We start from the raw sequence: 21,277 nt of genomic DNA on the forward strand, positions 1-21,277 counted from the left end.
CATCACCCATCATGGTGTTGGAACCATGGGAAGTGGCACCTATGGCGCCATCGCCATGGGTGACGCCCTTTTTGGCATTGTCAAGGGGGACAAGGGCGGCCCTTGGCCTGCGGTGGACTGCGGCAGCCCCAGAGGTGGCTATGGCGGCGGTCACACTAAGTCTGGGAATTAATATTTGATTCTTGCTTCTTTTCACTCGAAAGAATGGATGTCCGTGTGAAGTTTTTAGTATATAGATCATCATGTCACGACTAGGATGTCCTAGTCGGTCATGCCAAAGCCAAAATGTGTCTGAATCCAAGAGATCTTCTCTTATGACGTTATTGGATTCAATAGGTTGAATGGTAGTGACATAAAGTCCACTAGATTGACACATAAGCTTTTCTAAGATGCGCTTTCGTCCGCAATCATTAGAGGTAATGCAAAGGAACTCTTTTCTGTTCTCAGTATGCATTTCCGCATGGAATCCGTTGGCTCAGATATCTTTAAAGCTCAATAAGGTTCGATTTGCCTTAGGAGCGTAGAGAGCTTCTGCGACATTAATCAAGGTGCCATTTGGCAAAAGGAATTGGGCCATTCCATGTCCTTGAACTAATTCTGATGGCCCAGCCATCGTAGTCACAGAGGAATATGTAGGCAACATCTCCAAGAATAATTGCCTATGGCGGAGAATAGTGTGCGTAGTCGCACTATCCGCAAGACATTGCAGTTCTCCAGAATCCATTCCTAAAAGAGAAAGCTCATAATTAAAAAGAGGAGTCATAAAGAAAAGAACTCAATTTTTATTAATAAGCCAACGAAATTACATCATTGTCTCTTTTACTAGAGAAAATCTAATCCAAAAACTAGCTAATGCAAAACAATGGTAGTCGTCTAACTTCTTTCGGTAGCTCCAAAGAAAATGTGACCAGGTGAGTAGAGAGATGTCGATGGAGCAAGGCTCGCTTAAGTACCACTTATATCAAAACCTTCCTAGACATCACACTTACTTTGGGTGAGCCTACTTTGAAGAAAAACTACACCATTGACATTTACTACAAAAATAATATGGCAATTGCCTACATCTCTTGGAAAATAAAAAGGCTTAATCAAAATCGCCAGTTTCTGGATCTTGACCCTTGAAGTCTTCCACCCTTAGATCGAGATCGCCATCTTGATCTTCTTGTTCCATGTAATGTGCCTCCCTTGCTTCACGATACATCTTGTATGCGTTTGCAACATTCTGGGATGCCTTACACTTCATTGCCCAATGTCCGGGTAGTCCACACCTAAGACAAGCATCATTATGGTCAGGTTCCCTTGATTGAGGCGCTTTAGAAGCGCTTTGGTGACGGCTTCTATCTTTGGTGGCATCACCACCATAGCCAGAGGCTTGGCCTCTCTCTCTCTTCACACGTTTACCTCCACAGTTCCGTGCACGCCTATCTTGGCAGTTTCCTTCCTCTTTAGGGCAAGAATATGGACCAGAACGTCCAGAATTATCCATTTCTTTAGGGTTTCGCTCCTTGCACGACTATAATTAGACTCCGGAATTGGCTTGGCTCCCACGGGTCTAGAATTATAGTTCTTCACAAGTATGTTGTCGTGCTTTTCAGCTACGTTCATGGCACCAATAAGCTCATGAAATCTTGTGATGCGTCATGCATTGACATTAATCCAATAGTTCTTGGCTACCATCAATGCAGAGACGGGGAAGGTAGAGAGAGTCTTCTCGATCAACATCGTATCAGTGATTTTCTGCCCACAGAATTTCATCAAAGACTTGATACGAAGTGCTTCCGAATTGTAGTCAAGTACAGACTTGAAATCACAGACGCGGAGGCTATGCCATCTCACTTCTAAGTCTGGAAGCAGGGAGTCACGAATGTTGCTAAAACGCTGCTCGAGTTCTACCCATAGTTTTCTTGGGTCTTCCTCATTGAGGTACTCATTCTGGAGCGCGTCATTCATGTGCCTTGTCATGAGAATGATGGCTTTAGCTTCATTCGCCTCTCTCGTAGCTCTATTTGCTTCAAAAGTAGCAGCTTGTTGAGGAGTAAGCACGTCCTGACTTGGCTCTTGGATCGTACTTAGGATCCCATCAGCCTTAAGATGCTGGCGCACATCACGGACCCACTTGTGGTATCCTGCACCTGTTGTCTCTAGTAGAGCGAAGCTCAACCTTTTCAGGTTTCTCATCCTGAAAAATAACAAGAAATTATGGTTAGTTTAGGAGCGAAAAAGACTACCATGAAAACAATAAAAATTTCTGAGGGTAGTCGCTTCCAAGAAATTCAATTCCAAGAGGGGTTGGATTAGATCGAAGCAATGATGTTTGTGGTCGATCGTTTTATCTCAACAAACTCTGAGTTTGGAGGACTCTACAAGCTCCAAGCTTGGAGTGTGCACGAACCCCCACAGTTTGGCTTAATTTGGTCTCCCCTATGATGAAGAAAAGGGGGTAGAAGAAGGGAGGTTGCAAGTCCCCGATAAAAAGAAGAGAAATTGAATTAAAAACTCTAAAAAAAATGGGAACTTTTAGAAAAAAATACCTCGAAATAGGTCACCGGAAAATTTGGTCGAAAAAGTCGCCGGAAAAGTTGGTCGGAGCTAACGTGGCACCGGTACTGACATGGCAAGTTGACTGGATGCTGACTGTATGCTGATGTGGGAGGTCTCTGGGCTTACGTCAGTGCGCTGAGAGGTTGGGCTTCAGGCTTGTTTCTTTCTTCTGGGCCGAGCTGTCTTCTTCTGCTACTGGGTTGAGCTGGTCTCCTTCTGCTACTAGGCTGAGCTGGTCTCCTTCTGCTTCTGGGCCGAACTGCTTCCATTTCTTCTGGGCTGGGCTACACAGGGCTTGAGGCAGGGGTTGGAAAAGTAGGCGGTGGTTCAAAGGTGCAGCAGGTTTTGGTGGCCGGTCTGGGTATGTTTTGGCCGGTTCTGGGAATAATTTTTCCGGTTCCTGGGATTTGGGATCAAGACTCTTTTGATGGTGCAGTATGGCGGTCGGAGGCGGAGGGAAAGGCTTTGAACCAGGCGGGGGAACTTCTGTCACTTTCGGAGGCCGGTTCGGTGTTTTTCCGGCTGGTTCTAGGGGTGGCGCCGCCGGTTCTGGACTCTTGGAGTTGAGAGCTTCAAGGTGGGCGGCGGAGGTTGATGGGATATGAAGGCTACAAATTTAGGGTTTCAGGGTTAGGGCTTCGTGCTGATAACGTGTTTTAGGGAATCGATATTTGAGAGAAAATTGCTGTGTATTCTCATTGATAATTGGGGTCTCTTTATATAAAGGATTACAATGCATAGAATCTTAATTGTACAAGGAAAGGTAATCATACAATGAATGAATATCTCTAAGATATTCTCCGAGATTATCTCTAATTAAAACCCTATTACCGCTAGGTCAAGTAACCTAGAGTTTGGGCCAGACACACTTCGGATTTACTTGAACAATACCTAAATTTACTTGTCACCCAGTAACATATTGTATTTTTCAAAACCAATATTTGGTGAACAATTAATGAAACAATTATTGTTATTTCATGGTATCTCATTGAAGGATTTGGATTCTCTAAAGTGAATGAATCATGAATTTATGTGAATTTCGTCCAATTTAGACCATCAATAGAACCCAATGCTCCTTATTAAGCTACGTCAAATTTCATTGCTTTTATTTTTGTATTTTAATTTTAGGTGTTTTCATGTTGTTAACAAGTTGCTACCCTTTTTGGGTAGAACGAGGTGGGTTTTATCCCGGTTTGCGCACCTTGAGTGCAGTGTCTGGCCTAGGACGGAAGCGAGTTTCTTGCATCGTCAAATGGTAGCAGCCTCCTAGTGGCAGGATGAAACTAAGTGTCACCGACATTAGTTTTCGGTGGCAACATAGTGGGAAAGCTTATTTTATTTGGGTATTATGGCTCCGCGTGAGCATTATCTTTCCGGTATGTCGCCAAAATTGTAAAGCAATTGGAGTAGCCATTCGTGCACTCTTTGCTAATTGGTGCGTGTTAGAATACACAGGATTAGTGGAGGCTCCTGATATTATTTTGGGGTGTTCTCTTCAGACTTATTGTCAAATGGGGTTTAGGCACTATGTCCCCCCCCTTGTATTCTATGGTTTCATTAATGGTTATGGCGTAAGGGCAGCCGTTTTGGCCCTACCTCAAAAAAAAAAAAAAAAAAAAGCTACGTCAAATAATTTTATTTTTCTATTTCAAAATATTATTGTTGTATAACTTTGTTGAGTCCTCGCTGTTAGTTTTCCACTTTTCCTTCTCAGGTTCTTCATTTTGGTCGATTCACCGCCTCGTTCTTCTCCTTTTTTGTTTGTTCTTTTCTTTATTTTTGCAATTGAGTTTAAATGGGAAACCAATGAATACAAACATCTCTAAGAGACAATTTGTAACGTCCCGAACCTAAATTTACCAGTTTACTAGTCATTTGGACAGTAAATGATAATTTGTTTTACTTTTACTCTTTTTCGGTAACTTTAGTGGCCCTAAAAGTCGACTTTTTGTTCGGACCAGAATTTGAGAAAGTTTTCTTCACAGAAGTTGTAGATGATGTTAAACCAAGCGCGTGCATATGTGGTACGTAAAAATCGGAGCTCGTATACGAAAGTTATAAGCGAAAATGTGAACGTTACTGTTTATGGTAACTTTCTATATATATAGAAAGTTACTGTGGTAGATTTCCATTTCCGGAAATCTACCTTCTCTCTCCTCTCCCCCGAACTCTCTTCTTTCCCTTTCGGGTCCTTCTTCCTCCCTTCGATTCCGCGCATTCCGGCCACCAACCGGCGTGCAACCGGCCACCACAAGAGCTCCTCCCTCCCCTCTGCACCCTAGTAGCCTTAGGTTGTGGCGATTTGGCTGAGAAACCTTGAATCGAAGCAAAGTTCCTCATAGGTGCAGTTTGGCTTTTTCCGGCAAATCTTCCATTTCCGGCCGTTTCCGACCACCAAATTGGGACCGTAGGAGCGCCTTGAGCCGGCGAACGTTTCCCCTAAGGCCTCTTGCTCCGATTTGCATCGTGGAGGTCGAATCAACGAAGAACATCCTAGGGTCCGAAGCTTGATTTCTGGGTTTTCTTCATCGGCTTAATCCGAGCTCTTAAAGGTAAAATTGGGACTTGTTGCAGTTGAGAAATTTGTTGGGTTTGTTGTTTTGCAGCTACTGTCAATTTTTGGTGGTCATCGGAGGTGGTGACTGCCGGCGCATGGGTCCCACGCGCCGCCATTGTGGGTGGCGCGTGGAGGCGTGTTGGGCTGTGTTTTAATTCCAGTTTTTAGCCCATTAAATCCTATAAATATTGTAGAGCTTGTATATGAAATTTGGTGAATTTTGGAGAAGCTTGGAATTAATTATGAATTTTGAAGTTTAGGGTTTCGATTATCGAATTACGAGAATCCGGCCGTCGGATATTTCTCGGTTCTGCCTTGGAACCTTTAAATTGACGAATTGGTATTAGTGGTATAATTTGGGTGGCATCCGAGGAGAAGTGTAGATGTAATTATGAGGAATTGATTTTAGGAATCGTATTAATTTGTTGAATAACTATTCACGGAATATAATTGTGTACAGGGCGATGTACCGAGCTATTGCTCGACGAAGGAACTCGTGTGCGTGATCGCCTGAATAATACTGTGAGTGGACTTTTGTTTTTAAAAAATGATGCATGCATTTAATTCTTGAATTAGTGCTCTATTTAATTATCATATTATCTTCTGAGCATAGGATTGTTTAAAATTTTGATTTATCTCGTGGAATTACTTTCATTGACGACTTTCATGAAGTGATTATAAATTATTCCGGTTGTGATTTTCGGATATTAATTTTGTTATGCTCGGATTTGAAATTATGATTTATGTTGTTTTTCAATAAAGTATTTTCCAGGGTATTTTCCAAAATGGAATATTAGTTCATTATTGAACTTCCTTGCTTATTCATTATTGACCCGAGAATATTTTGGCGTGTGGGACACGCCGTTGATTTATTGATCTTTCGTATTTATTTATCGACTTTCGGATTTTGGCATTGGGAATGCCTTGATGATGATTTTAGAATTTGTTTTGTTTCGGTTTACGGGGATTACGATTTATTATTATTTCTCGCCTTTTTGCTATTGATTTGAGATACTCTTGGCGTGTGGGACACGTCGTTGGAAATTCATTTGCGAGAGTTGGGGAAGCCTTATGTATTTATGGATTTACTGGATTTTCGGTTATGTTTCCCTGTGCCATACTGAGGGGTGATTTTATCATGCTAGCATTGATTTTTCGGCCTTTGTGGCGCGGTGATGGGATCACTGTAGCCCTCCGCCTTTGTGGCGCAGGTTACTGTCTCTGTGACAGTAATTCTGTAGCCCGGTATCCTATCGCTACACTTAGTGGCGTAAGGGTATATTACGGGAGTAATGGGAGTACTTTAGCCTAGGAGGCTATCACCCGAGCCTGGGAGGCTCATTCGTATGGCTATCATCTTCCCCTACTTATACTATTTTTGACTAGCGGGGACTAGTCTGAGTTTTCTTAACCAGCGGGGCTGGACTTATATTTTCGAGTATTGAAATTTCAATCTTTTACTCTGTTGTTGTGGCTAGCGGGGCTAGTCGGTTTTCTGGAGTTCAACGTTTTTCGGATTATTTTCTTAAGTGTTTTATAAATGTTGCATGCATCCGGATTTTATATATATCGAAAAATGTGGGAAAGTATGAAGTTTTATTTTGTTTTATTCATATTAAATTATTTATTTTTGTCCACTCACGCTAACGGGTTTTTCAATTACTTTCCCATGGGCCCTTCGGTTTCAAATGCCCAGTTTGCAGGCGAAATTAGTTGAGGTCGGGCGTACATTGGAGTTGAGGCATAGACAACAGCGTGGCTTCCGCGTTTTTATTTGATTTAGGTTTTTCTTGATCACCCTTGCTATTAGATTTGCTCTGATTACCTGAGGAAATTAATGTTATTTAAGTTGTGTTTTGTGTCATATGATTTTGGTTGATGTTGTTTGGGGGAGCAGGGTGGCTCCAGGAGAATAAGGATGGGTGATTTAGAAGTGTAAATTTTCTTTCTACAGGTTTTGGGTTGTCCACTTTAGGGGAAGTTCTGCCAAATTTTTGGCAAAATTTCTTCTAAGGTGGGCCCCGCATGTCCACTTCGGATTTCAGGGTGAAATCCGGGGCAGGTCCTGTCACAATTTGATAGAATCGACGACATCGACCCCTTCCTGGCTTTCTCTGTAGTTCAGTTCATCAATTAGAATTTCGATTTTTTTAAGTCTACTTGAAGAGTTTGATTGAGCTACAGAAATTACGGGGAAGGGAAGTAAAGGGAAAGTGGTGGATGTGATGATAGTACTCTGTACTACTCCATCTTTAAATCCATGATTTTCAGTATAATTGGAACATATTAGGGATTGAAGAACCCTCTTTAACGAATTTCGGAGATTCGATGTCTCCCCTCAGTTTAGAACTTTGGATGAAAACTTAAACGAATTTGGTATTAAAATTCAAGTGGGATAAAAATCCCCCATTCCCCATATGCATATATCATTAGGACCATCAGAAGCCCAATAAATACAGGTCAAGGAAGAACCCATTAAAATCCAAACTTGTAAAAGAAAATCATTGATTTCATGAAAGAACTGGTTATGAAGTTGGGAATAGAATAGACTCAATAGATAGGACAGGGAGGAAGAGAATGTTAACGGCGAATTGGGCTTCATTAGTGACTAAAAATGCAATAAGTTATGCTAGATGATGTGGCTGCTCCCAAAACCATTGGATCATAGTGATGGTCCAAATTATATGAAATTCACCTAACTGTATGGTTTGTCACTGCAGAGAAGTTGAATCCACATTCCTCATTGAAAGTCACGAATACAATATTTATAAAACGGAAAATTTGTGCGAGGTAGAATTTCATGAAGTAATAATCATGTTGAAAGTGGGTGGTGCAAACGGAGGTACATGACTCCATTTGTGAATGGCACTAGACAAGGGAGAGAGTATTCAGTGAACAGACGTGCATTTACACCAACAAAATGACGGCTGGATAACATCAATTAAGTACATTTTTGTTATTAAAAAAGATGCTCCCTATAAATATCAACCGCTGAGATCTGTTGGTTCACTTGTACCATCGGTGCATAGAACAATTTTCAGACAATGTGGTGACAAAAGAGGTTAGGTTTAGAGGGAGGGAGTAATCAAAGTCAATTTAGTATTCCGAGAGAGAAAGATTGTTGTTTACCATGTTGAACTACACTTACGAGCATTACTTCGTTTCTCGATTGCAACATAGCCCATTCGTAGCGGGCTTGGGCCGGGCCTTACTACAAGCTGCCTTGTTGGGTGAAACTGATAGTCTCGCCTCAGACTTCCTTCACTTGACATTGGGCGTCCACGCTCCTTTGTTGTGTGAAACTGATAGCCTCGTCTCGGGCTTTCTTCACATGATGTTGGGCGTCCACACTCCTTTGTTTGTTGAAACTGATAGTCTCACCTCGGACTTCCTTCACCTGATGTTGGCCTCTGTGCTCCTTTGTTGGGTGAAACTGATAGCCTCGCCTCAGACTTCATTCACCTGATGTTGGGCCTCTAAGTTGCCTTGTTGGGTGAAACTGATAATCTCGCCTCAGACTTCCTTCACCTGACGTTGGACGTCCACACTTCTTTGTTGGGTGAAACTAATAGCCTCGCCTCGGGCTTCCTTCACACGATGTTGGGCGTCCACACTCCTTTGTTGGTTGAAACTAATAGTCTCGCCTCAGACTTCCATCACCCTGATGTTGGGCCTCCATGCTCCTTTGTTGGGTGAAACTGATAGCCTCGCCTCATACTTCTTTCACTTGATGTTGGGCCTCCAAGCTGCCTCATTGGATGAAACTGATAGTCTCACTTCGGACTTCCTTCACCTGATGTTGGGCCTCCACGCTCCTTTGTTGGTTGAAACTGATAGTCTCGCCTCGGACTTCCTTCATATGATGTTGGGCATCCACGCCCCTTTGTTGGGTGAAACTGATAGTCTCGCCTCGGACTTCCTTCACCTTATGTTAGGCCTCCACACTCCTTTGTTAGGTGAAACTAATAGCCTCACCTCGAGCTTTCTTCACATGGTGTTGGGAGTCCATGCTCCTTTGTTGGGTGAAACTGATAGTTTTGTCTCGGACTTCCTTCACCTGATGTTGGGCCTCCACGCTCCTTTTTTGGGTGAAACAGATAGCCTCGCCTAGGGCTTCCTTCACCTGATGTTGTGCGTCCACTGCCTCTAGTTGAAGAGCTTCATGGCATAGATATTTTGGCATAGTGTTGGGAGAGAAGAGAAAGCTGACGTCTTCTCGTCAGCCTTGTGACGGCTAGGTATTTATAGGAGAAAGTTGGTTGAGATGGAAAGAGAAAAGTATGGGTTCTTCCCTAAAATCGGGGTGTCAGCCCATGATTCCTGCTTATTGACACTCCAAGGGATGGGTTTGACAGATTCTATGACACGTGTCACCACCATGTGATCTGATTTGGTTGGTGAAGGGTCAAGAGACAGGTGTCGCTTATCAACGCTTTCCTTTTCCTTGAATTACTCTTAGGCCATGCCTTATGTCAGAACTTGACACTTGGCATGGTTGGTGAGATTTTGCCTTGATTGGTGCTCCATGTCTCTTCATGACGATTGCATGTGCGTGACCTTGGAGGTTGAGGCTTTAGCCTTGGAGCTCGTGGTCACGATCCTTAGAGGTCGAGGCTTCTAAGCTTGGGGGTCGAACTCTTGGTCTTGGGGGTTGAGACTCTTGATTCCTTTAAACTATGCTTTTCTAGTAGTGAGGTCTTGATATGCTTTTGCCTTGCCATCCAAGGTGGTGAGTCAATCACATGGTGACCGTCCAAGACTTAAGAGGTGGAGATCCAAGGTTGAAGACTTGGAGTACCAAAGTGAGGCATCTCACTAGTCATGGTTATTTCCATCTTAGGATTATTTTTTCTTTGTCGATGAAAGGTTTAAGTGCGTTGAAAGGTCAGAGTCTTACATGGAATCTTTGACATTTCAACGCGTCCTACGTGAAATGAGTTGAAAAGTCAAAAGTATTTGTCGAACCAAATTATGACATCAACAAGGTATAAATAGGAGTAAGATCGAGGGTAACTTATTTTCTATTGATGAGCAAAAGGTGGTTGAGGTACTCATGCATTTTGTTAAACCCGAGCTCCAATTTTCCTTATCCGAAGGTTACTTGTTGCATGGTTACTAGCTATATACCATGTATATATACTAAAACTCACCAAAGGAACAAAAACTATATTACATGCTAATTTTTTTTAAATTTTTTTATTTATTTGAGCAACAAGTACTTGTTTTGCATGCTGAATTTTGCCAAGAACTTCAATGTCAATATTTCTCAATTTGAAATTTTCTTAATATATAAGAATTGGACATGACTGTATACCGTTATCGTTTTTGATAGTAAAATATTTACAATATATTTGTTACTGAGGAAAATTTACAGGTTATATGCATGCAAACTCTGTTACTAAATTACAGAACTAATTAATTAGCCACAAATCTTAGCCATTTATGAGAAACGTTAAATCTTAAAGATGAAAGTTATATGTAATAGATCCAATTAATTGTACTGTTTGATAATTGATCTTACTCCAGACATTCATGCCTAACTAAACACAAATTTTAGCAATATGACCTATAGAGGGAGTTAGATCTGAAACTTCTTGTATTAGTATGTGGTAGAGAAAGATAACTTCATGTGAGCTTAAATGAAGTTTGGTAGATATGTACCGGATTATATAATGCCCAGTTTTAGTTATTTCTTATTACTTGGTACTTAGGCATCTCCGACTGATCGAGCTAGCTAATTAGTGTTCTTAATGAGGATTCAGCATTAGGTGTATCATGTATGCTCTCTAATTTTAAAAGAACTACAGTTCACTAAACCAATACATAAAAAATAGAAGTCTACGTGTGTGTGTGTGTGTGTGTATATATATATATATATATATAGTCCGGCTACACTAAGGATGTCCTTACCTAGCCTTAGGTACGGATTTCCGGTTTTCACCCACTTTCCGATCACATTTTCACATCTTAACCGTTCAGTTTTTAGGTCATAATTTATAGATCACCTCTGCAAATTTTCAGCCAATTTGGTGATCGTTAAGGCATCAAAAACTGCAATTTACCATTATAAATACGAACGGTTCCGGTAAAACAGATTCGGTCCGTTCGTGTAAATTGCAGTTTTGGACGCCTTAACGATCACCAATTTGGCTGAAATTTTGCAGAGGTGATCTATACATTATGACCTAAAAACTGAACGGTTAAGATGTGAAAATATGATCGAAAAGTGGGTGAAAACACCAAATCCGTACCTCAACTTAGGGCTGGGCGTTTAAACCCGAAAACCCGCAAATCCGGACCGGCCTGTGAAAGCCCGACCCGTTCGGACCGGGCCCTATTTTTTTATTCACCAAAACGGTTCGGGCCGGGCCTTGACATTCAAATTTGAAAAAGCCCGTCAAGCCCGTATTAGGTAAAAGAGAGACACGTGTCAGTGTTTTATTGGTCAATATAAGGCCACAAAATATTGTCATAGGATCAGGTATACTGAATTATATTCCCTACTGACCTAAACCTAAAGTGAACTAAATGTCTCGCACTCTCGCCTCATTCTTCCCCCAAAGTCCCAAACGGCCAAACCCGATCTGAGAGACTGAGAGAGAGGCCGCCATCTCAAAGGCGATCTGAACCGAACCCAGGCGCCTCCTCCGGCCGCTTCCGCCATGTCCGCCAACACCAAGCCCTCTCTCTCTCTTCACTTCCTTTTTAGCCTTCAATTCATCGATTTAACCCAAACTCGATCTGAGAGAGACCTTCTCCTTCACAAAGCCGATCTGTACCGAGCCCAGGCGCTCCTCCTCCGGCCGCTTCCGCCATCTCCGCCATCTCCAAGACCTCTCTCTCTTTGTCTCTTCACTTCAGTCTTAGCCTAATTCATCAAACTCGATCTGAACCTTCATTGAAAATACTCGATCTGAAGTTCCCAAACTAGTTCTGAACCTTCAGTTACATACTCGATCTGAACCTTCAGCTAGCTTACTCGATCTGGGCAGGTTAGTTTCTCTTTGCTCAGTTTCTCTTAGTTTCTCTTTGCATTCCAAGATTAAGTATTTTGACACAATCATTTCTTGCAGGACTGGAGTCTTCCACCCGATCTCCGACTCTAACCAATCCGCCGCTTCTGAGCTCTTCACCCATGGATCCTTCAACAGGTGAATTTAAGCCCTAATTGAACCCTGAAATTGATTTCCTGTTGGTTTCTGCGATAAATGAGAAGATATGAATATTCTCATTCATGATTCATTTCAACTAAATGTGACTGAGAATTCTCTCATTCATGATTCATTTCAACTAAATGTGACTGAGAATTCTAAGATTTGAAGTTTTCAATTTCAGTGTTCACTTTGGTTAATTTGTGCAAAAAATTAGAGTAATTTGGCTATTTAGTCTCTGTCGAACTGCTTAGTGATTTTGGTGTTGGTTAATTTACTTCATGCTTGATTGATTGATAATGTGTAGTTACTGTAGTCAGTGCTTTTTTGGGTGTGGAACTAATATGGACGACATGTAATTGTTTGATTTGGTTGAATATCACAGTTTAGAAGAGGCGTATGAAGCCCTGAGATCATTTGAGGTTCTCGGGATTGATAAGCCTGATATACGTGCCGCTACTTGTAAGTCTGTTGTGGAACTTTGTTTTACTAAAGTATAATCTGGTCTCAGCTTAGCCTATAAAGTATAAACTTTGTTTTACTAATTCTAGATTATGCTGTGGCTGGACTTGGAGTCATCGACATGATGAGTATGATAAAGCCAAATAGAATATGTAGTTAGGATGGAGTTTCTTACAGTTTTTCTTGTTGTGTGACATTTGCAGAAGTTCAGAAAAGGGGAAAGCTTCAACTAGAGTTGTGATTGTTTGGTTACTAAGTTGGATCTTGAACTGCTGGATTAAAGACTGGAAGAATGGCTACTAAGTTGCTGTATTAGAATTAGGACTTTCTATTTCATTGCGTATTTGTACTTGAATTTGGACTTCGTATTTAAATTTGGACATTTTGTATTTCAATTGTAGCTTTAATTGTTCTTGATAAGTACTTGAATTTGGGTATTATGTATTATGGATATTCGAATTTGCAGCTTGAACTTTGGATATTGATATTGTGTTTTGATTCAAATCTTTACCAGGTCGATATGTGAATGAAATCTGGATATATAGCAAACTAGCAAAGTAGATTACTAGAAATGGTAAAATACAGGTTTTTGGGCCCGAAAGCCCGGCCCGAAATGAAATGGGTCGGTCCATGTTTGTGTAAAAACGGGCCCGGTCCGGGCTCAATAAAAAACGGGCCAGTCCCGGGCCCAGTGAAATTATTGTTGGACCCAGCCCGTGCCCAGCCCTACCTAAACCTTAGGTAAGGACATCCTTACCTGATAAAAATCCTATATATATCTATACTATTATTATGAGAAGAGGCTTTGTTAGTCAAAATCTAAAATTTTGACAGAATTGACCCTACAAAATTAATAAACTTTGAGAATGAATTAAATCACAAGGATAATTGAGACATTTACAAAATGTATTTTTATTAAAAAAAAATTAAAAAAAATACCCACAACCCCACTTTTCTCTCTCCCATTTTCTTTTCTCTGCAATAACCAACTCTTTTTTTTTTTTTTTCTGAAAAAAAATAATAATAATTTGCACATGCAGAGCATGTGTGGATAAATGCTAGTATATATATATATAAAGAATCATCCTCTCCATCTGAGTCATTTTCCACTGAGTTTGTATTAAAATTTGAAGTCTTCTCTTCAGAATTTCCAGCCGGCGCTGCTTCTAGATCTATCAAACATGTCGAGCTTTATATTGTATATACAAAGTGTGAAGCTCGTTATTTGTCATTTTTCTAATATAAAAAAAAAAAAAAATTACATAGTAGCACATGACCAAAGATATAAACACAAAAAACTCACCTTCAATTTGTTTTATACAAATAAGGACATAAGCTCAGGCCCAAAACCAAATGAAGCAGACCTGGCTTCAAATTTTGATAGAAAATGACTAAAATGCTCAGTTTTTATTATAATTTACGCTCATGCCACTGCCATAATCCTCACCAACCAAAACCTGAAATCCCCAAATGCAAAACGCAAAACCCCCAAACCCAAATTGGAAAACCTAAAAACTCCAGCGACAAATCCAAAACGCTTTGCAAAATCTCCGTAGTAGCAGCGCTCAGCTTGAAATCTCAGCCATGTCCATGACTCTCAAAGCTTCGCAACTGTAAATATAATGATCGAGTCGTTGTGGTGAGGCCGAGGACGAGGTTAGCTGTGAAAAAGCTGAAGGAGGAGGCGGTGCTGCCGGAGCTGGAGAAGGAGAAGTAGAAGGACTGCGTGATTGTGATTTCGGAGAAGGAAGACTCCGATTCGGAGGGTGAAAGGGAGGAAGAAGAAGAAGAGAACAAAGCTGTGATGGCTGACGATAGTGGTGGCTTGAGTGCTAGCAAGGCTGCTGGGCAAGAAGAAGAGAACAGTACGGCGCCGTTTCCTGAAAAGGTATATCAATGTTCTTATCTTGTATTTGTGCTACTGTGCTACTGTGTTAGCCTTATGTATTCTTTTTTTTGTATTTGTTTTAGAAGAAGATGCCGGTGCCCAGATGTATTCTTATTTTTGTTTTGTTTGTGAACTTAAGCGCCTTTCCTTAAGCAAGATGTTAAATGAATTTGTGGGCTTTTTCGGTTATTTTATGTATGAGAATTGTTGTTTGTTTTGGTGAAGTTGCTGAGTTTCTCTGATATGCAATTGTTTTCAGTGTAGTTTAGGTGACTTTAGCAGTCGCAGAGAGTGGGCTAAGTAGTAAACTTTTTGTTTTTCACATGCTTGGATTCTTCACCCCATTGCATTGCAACGTTATGTGGATTAACTGAATTGCAAAAAGATTAGGCTTATTTGTTGTGAGGTATAGGTTGTGTTAGCCTTCCCATCTATTTCTTTTATTGTGAATTGTGTTCAGGTTTTAGGTTTAACTTTTTATAACTATAATATCTAAGTTTTCTTTGTTAGTTGTTTTAAACTACGACAATGATAAAGGACAACAACATATTTTGTTGGTAACTGGTCTGGGTTTTTATTCAACTTAGGACTGACCTGTTGTTATTTTATTAGGCAGCTAGTTATTGTCCTGCAGCTCTTTTAGCACTAACACTCACGGCAGAATGTTAATGCTCCTTTTTCTCTTTATCTGTAAGGTGGTTGAGGATTTGACAGTCACTAGTTTGTTGTAATCATGTGCTACTGTGCTACTGTGCTACTGTGTTATTGTTGTTATGTGCTACTGTGCTACTGTGTTATTGTTGTTATGTGCTACTGTGTTTATTTGAAGTTTCTTTCTGCAGTTTATTATTGTTATGTGCTACTGTGTTTAGTTTATTGTTGTTATGTGCTACTGTGTTATCGTTGTATTTGTGCTACTATGCTACTGTGTTATTGTTGTTATGTGTTACTGCGTTTATTTGAAGTTTCTTTCTGCAGTTTATTGTTGTTATGTGCTACTGTGTTTAGTTTATTGTTGTTATGTGCTACTGTGTTATCGTTGTATTTGTGCTACTGTGCTACTGTGTTATTGTTGTTATGTGCTACTGTGTTCATTTGAAGTTTCTTTCTGCAGTTTATTGTTGTTATGTGCTACTGTGTTTAGTTTATTGTTGTTGGAGATTTTGTTTGAAACCAAACATGGAGCCTAAAATATGATTTTCACTTCTGTGGGATCTCTATTGTTTCACTATCCCATCACTCATAATGTGCATGTGTGAAGTACATATTATTGTTATGTGCTACTATGTGTGCAGTACATATTCTTCATGAACTGGACGAGTGCAGTAGCAGAACTGGACGAGTATGAGTTCAGCGAGTGCAGTAGCAGAATTGGACGAGCATGAGTGCAGTAGCAGAATTGGACGAGTAGGAGTGCAGTAGCAGAATTGGACGAGTATGAGTGCAGTAGCAGGATTAGGTGATGACGAGTGCAGTAGCAGAACTGGACGAGTATGAGTGCAGCGAGTGCAGTAGCAGATTGGACGGGTGCAGTAGCAGGATTAGGCGATGACGAGTGCAGTAGCAGAACACAAGTAGCAGAACTGGACGAGTATGAGTGCAGCGAGTGCAGTAGCAGGATTAGGTGATGATGAGTGCAGTAGCAGAACATGAGTAGCAGAACTGGACACGAGTACAAGTGCAGTAGCAAAAATTGACGAGTATGAGTGCAGCGAGTGCAGTAGCAGGATTGGACGAGTGCAATAGTAGGATTAGGCGATGAGATGAGAGTTCATTCTCTTAGCAACGTATAGAAGAAAGATATATATATATATATATATATATATATTTTTTTTTTTTTTTGCTTTTGAGAAGTAACATAAATGGATTATTCTCAAGAAAAAAAAAAGTAATATAAACATATTATTCTCAGAAATAAAAAAAAAAGTAACATAAAGGGATTAATCTCAGAAAAAGAAAAAAAAGTAATATAAAGGGATTAGAAGTCAAAATGAGTAGTTAAGGGTAAAAAAGTAAATTAACTCATGACATGTGGCAAGTGGAGAGCAAATTGTCCTTATTTGTAAGATTTAATCCTTATAAAATGATTACAAGTCAAAATAAGTAGTTAAGGGTAAAAAAGTAAATTAACTCATGACATGTGGCAAGTGGAGAGCATATTGTTCTTAAGTGTAAACTTTTGTCCTTAAATGTTCAAAACCAAATGTTGTAGAGTTTTTTGTGTTTTGAAATCCTATTAAGGGGGTATATGTAGTTTGCTAAAAAAAAAAGACTTGAACAATAATAAAATGTCAAGTCTCTTTAGCATTTGTGCCAACGATGGCGGATGCTAGCTCTGCTCATTTGACTGCAATGCGTCCCTTATCCCGCCACGTAGCAGTGATCGGCGCCGGTGCCAGCGGTTTGGTGGCTGCACGTGAGCTTCGGCGGGAAGGTCACAACGTCGTAGTGTTCGAGCAAGGAGACCAATTGGGTGGCAATTGGGTGTACACCCCAGAAGTGGAGTCCGACCCAATTGGTCTTTACCCAAACAGAACCATAGTCCACTCCAGCATGTACCAGTCTCTCAGGACTAACCTCCCCAGAGAGATCATGGGGTTCCGGAACTACCCATTTGCGGCCAAGGGAGAAGATGAAGAGAGAGACCCCAGAAGGTTTCCGGGACACAGAGAGGTGTTGAAGTACTTGAATGACTTCGCCGGCGAGTTTGGGATTTGTGAGATGGTGAGGTTTGAGACTGAGGTGGTGTTCGTAGGTTTGGTGGAGGGTGGCAAGTGGATGGTGAAGTTCAAGAGCAAGACAAGTGATGAGGGTTTGGAAGAGATTTATGATGCTGTGGTCGTTTGTTGTGGGCATTATACTCAGCCTCGTGTAGCAGAAATTTCAGGTACGAGCTAGTATCAATCATATATAGAGAGATATATAGCTTTACTTGTTCTTGTGTCAATAAAATTGTATTGACTGAAGGAAATTGTATGAACTGAATTCCTTTGGAATAATTCTTAGGTTCACCTCTAGGGTGAATGAGCATATTCACCCCATTGTCGATTAACGCATAATAACTTTATAATTTTCTAATCCAACCATTCATGTTGTATAACGTAATACAAAGATTAGCTTTGTAAAAAATCAATCAAATTGAAGATCTTTCAGTTATTCATTTCTATGAAATACATGGACGGTTCATCATAATAGTAGTAAGTGTTGTTAGAACCATCCATTTGTTTGATTCAATTAGATAATTAAACGATTTCCGATTCGATTGATTTTTTACAGGGATGATCTTTAAAGGCTAATTTAATATATGGACCGTTGGATTATAAATTTATTAAATAAAAGTATGTTAATCGACAATAGGGGTGAATATGCTCATTCACCCTAGGGGTGAACCTAAGAATTGTTCATTCCTTTGAGGTTGCAATTTCAATTGCATTCAAGCTAAAATTATGGAGAAAAAAATGTCTCACATTGAAAAAAGACACAATGCCATAAGAAATATAAGTTAATTAACTATTGAATTACTCACAATTGTACCTAGATATATTGAGATAAAAACATCACACTTGCTGATCTAAGATGGTTAAGTGAAAACTATTGGTATTTTGTCTAATCTAGGAATGCATGGGCCACACACTCCATTGCCACAAGAGTATACAACAAAAATAAGTTGGTTCTTACAAGTTTCTCCTTATCTTTAATGTCAATTACCTTCTTTTTAGGTATCACTACGTGGAAAGGGCGGCAAATTCACAGCCACAACTATCGAACTCCTGAGCCGTTTCGAGATCAGGTTCGTGACCACTCCTACATTCTGTAAAATCATGTAGGTTATGTTCTCATAACTTACCAATGTGACAATATTTGCATGAAGCAGGTCATAGGGTAGAACTCTTTAACTGTTCTGTTTTTGTATTCTTTCGTAGATGTTAACTTCGATTATCTGGTACCTGCTTTGCATAGGTTGTAATTTTGATAGGGAGCTCCAGTAGTGCTACTGATATCTATCGGGACATCGCTGGAGTTGCCAAAGAGGTTCACATTTCATCTAGATCTATTGCTTCCGAAACCAAAGAGAAGAAGCCTCACTTTAATACGATGCGGCTTAACACTATGGTAAGATAACACCCATATAGTAAGGATTAATTTTGTGATTATGATGAGAAGTAAGTCTTGCACTTATGTTATGATCTATACCCATGCAGATTAATAGTGGCTATGAAAACATGTGGGTTCGCTCTAAGGTATGATAACTCACCAAATTAAGAATTCCGGCTACTATGATGAGAAGTTATGAACTTACGATATAATCGAACCTATGCAGATTAAAAGTGTCCATGAAGATGGTAGTGTTGTTTTCATAAATGGGAGTGTTGTCGTCGCTGACACCATTCTTCATTGCACAGGGTATACTTGCTTTATAATCCTCTGTATTGAATGTGGAGTAATGTGAAGTGCAACAAAAATCAGAGCAAATGATAATCTATTAAAGTTTAATTTTCCTTTCAAGGTACAAATATCATTTGCCTTTTCTTGAAACCAATGGCATTGTAACCGTGGATGGAGATGACAACCGTGTCGGCCCACTGTTCAAGCATGTCTTCCCGCCTGCCTTGGCACCGTCGCTTTCTTTTGTTGGGGTTCCATGGAAGGTGTGTTTCTCTTCTGTGAATTGTATGCCGCATTTGGTTGTATCTTTATTCGTCTTGATAAGGGCGTTAATACAATAATACTTATACTTAATGGCCATTGTAACAGACCGTTCCTTTCCCCAATTTTGAACTTCAAAGCAAGTGGATAGCAGGAGTTTTGTCGAATCGAATTGCGCTTCCATCCAAAGAGGAGATGATGAAGGATGTTGTTAGTATAAAATATTGTTGGCATTCCAAAACCTACTATACCAGCCGTGTGAAGTATAAGGAAGTGTGAAGTATAAGGAATTGTTTCAAAGGAAGTGTGGTGTGGTTGCTTTGCTCTTTCGTACGTGTTGAAGAATTGGTGGCTTTTTTTAGCATGCAAGATTGTTTAATTGTATTGTGGAGAAAATGCTGTCAAAAGAATATTGCAGCTTGCTGCAATGATCAAAAGGTGAAGAATATTACTGTACACCTCTTCTCCTTCACATGATCATTCCTTCTGTTGAAAACCAAAAAAAAAAGGAAGTACATGAGAACATGCTATGAAAGAGAAAAGGAAGAACATGACAACGTGGTTTTCCATTTCTTCTTATGGAAACATTGCTGTCAAAGAAGAAAGTAGGAAGCAACTACATCTGGTTGCCAGCCATCTCATCTTGCCCACTCAATGCAATATCCCCTTGAGATGGATCCGGTGCCTTGGTGATTTGTTAGTATTAACATATTGGCAAGGAGAGGCAATATCCCATTGAGATGGATCCGGGTGAGGAAGAAAATCTTGGAGAGGTAATTAATATCCCATTGAGATGGATCCGGGTGAGGAAGAAAATCTTGGAGAGGTAATTAATATCCCCTTGAGATGGATCCGAGTGAAGAAGAAAGGTGAAAGCAACCATATCTTTTTCTTGCTGTCCACTCAATGCAATCATGAAGGCTTTGCTGTCGAAGATCAAAGTTGGAGACAATTGCAGCTAGGTTCTCTATCTTAGCTCACTGTCCGGTCCCTCCTCGTGACTCTACTCCAACCAAGCTGAATGAGTCTTGGTTATTCTTCCTCCTATATATATAGGAGTTCTGTGGTTCTTCTTTGTATTGAAATAGTTCAGGCTTTTCAATCACTTTGTTCTAAAAGAGTTGATCTCTTTGTTTCTTATGTTTTGTCAAACTGTTTTGTTCCATGATTGAAAATAGTTTGTGAAACAACTAGTGAGTCTGTCCAGGAATGATTGCCGAGGTTAGTGCAATCTCAGAGTTGTAAGTTAGTCAGTTCAGGAGGGATTGCCGCGGTCAGTGCAATACCTGAGTTGTAACTTTGTAATCTGTTTTGATTAGTGAATCATTGGGTTCTCAAGAGTTAGAGCCCCGCAGTGTTTTTGATCTCAATTGAGGTTTTCACTGCGTGACCAAGTTGTGTTGTGTTGTGGAATTTTCTGTTCTCTGCCCAGTATCCAAAACACGTTCATCCTTGTATTTACAATTGGCATCAGAGCGGGTTCTAAAGATTTTTAGTTGATCCGTGGTCAAGGATGGAATGTGAACGCGACAGAGCCTCTAGTTCCATAAATTGCCCGCCTTGTTTTGATGGTGAAGATTTCTCGCAATGGAAGATCATGATGAGTATCAAGCCTAAGAAAAAGGTAAAAAATGTTGCTTTCTCATCTCTTAAAATGAAAGATGTTGATGATAGTAGTTCTGTGGATTTTTCCTTACTAATCAATGAGTTTAAAAAATTTCTTAAAAATAAAAACTCTTCTGATCGTATTTTGAAAAATACACCTGAATCAAAAATGGGGCAATTATCTGAGAAATGCATTGTTAAAAAATGTAAATGTTATGAATGTGGTGGTATTGGTCATATCTCTTCTGATTGTGGAAACAAAAAGTATAGCTCACGAAATAACAGGGCTCTTAAATCGACTTGGAGCAATAGTGACGAAGATTCTCAATCTGAGAATGAAGAGGTAAATCTTGCTCTTATTTCCTCTCTTAATCATGACTTATCCGATGAGTTTGATATTAAAGTTGAAGCTTTTGATGAGGAGAC

At 40.1% G+C, this 21,277-nt stretch overlaps 1 protein-coding gene and 1 long non-coding RNA gene across 2 annotated transcripts; both read left to right on the forward strand.

Moving 5' to 3' along the window:
- The first annotated feature begins 11,584 nt into the window (after positions 1–11,584).
- LOC133742360 (uncharacterized) lies at positions 11,585–13,114 on the forward strand. Its single transcript, XR_009862527.1, has 4 exons — positions 11,585–12,090; positions 12,172–12,249; positions 12,635–12,711; positions 12,915–13,114. It is a non-coding gene; the product is annotated as an uncharacterized LOC133742360 (long non-coding RNA).
- Positions 13,115–16,869: 3,755 nt separating this feature from the next.
- Positions 16,870–20,640, forward strand: LOC133742359 (flavin-containing monooxygenase FMO GS-OX-like 2). Its single transcript, XM_062170023.1, has 7 exons — positions 16,870–17,486; positions 18,319–18,389; positions 18,560–18,712; positions 18,802–18,840; positions 18,921–19,003; positions 19,107–19,248; positions 19,355–20,640. Exons 1-7 carry the CDS (start codon positions 16,919–16,921, stop codon positions 19,523–19,525), a joined length of 1,227 nt encoding a protein of 408 aa, XP_062026007.1. The 5' UTR covers positions 16,870–16,918; the 3' UTR covers positions 19,526–20,640.
- Positions 20,641–21,277: the final 637 nt, after the last annotated feature.

The sequence above is a fragment of the Rosa rugosa genome, chromosome 4 (assembly GCF_958449725.1).
Source record: "Rosa rugosa chromosome 4, drRosRugo1.1, whole genome shotgun sequence".
In the NCBI taxonomy this organism is placed as follows: domain Eukaryota; kingdom Viridiplantae; phylum Streptophyta; class Magnoliopsida; order Rosales; family Rosaceae; genus Rosa; species Rosa rugosa.

Bases quoted from the DNA above. Each gene is read 5' to 3' on its own strand.
- LOC133742359 (XM_062170023.1), top strand. From the start codon at position 16,919: ATGGCGGATGCTAGCTCTGCTCATTTGACTGCAATGCGTCCCTTATCC. The intron at 17,487-18,318 runs GTACGAGCTAGT...CCTTCTTTTTAG, and splicing joins TCGTGTAGCAGAAATTTCAG to GTATCACTACGTGGAAAGGG. The intron at 18,713-18,801 runs GTAAGATAACAC...ATACCCATGCAG, and splicing joins CGATGCGGCTTAACACTATG to ATTAATAGTGGCTATGAAAA.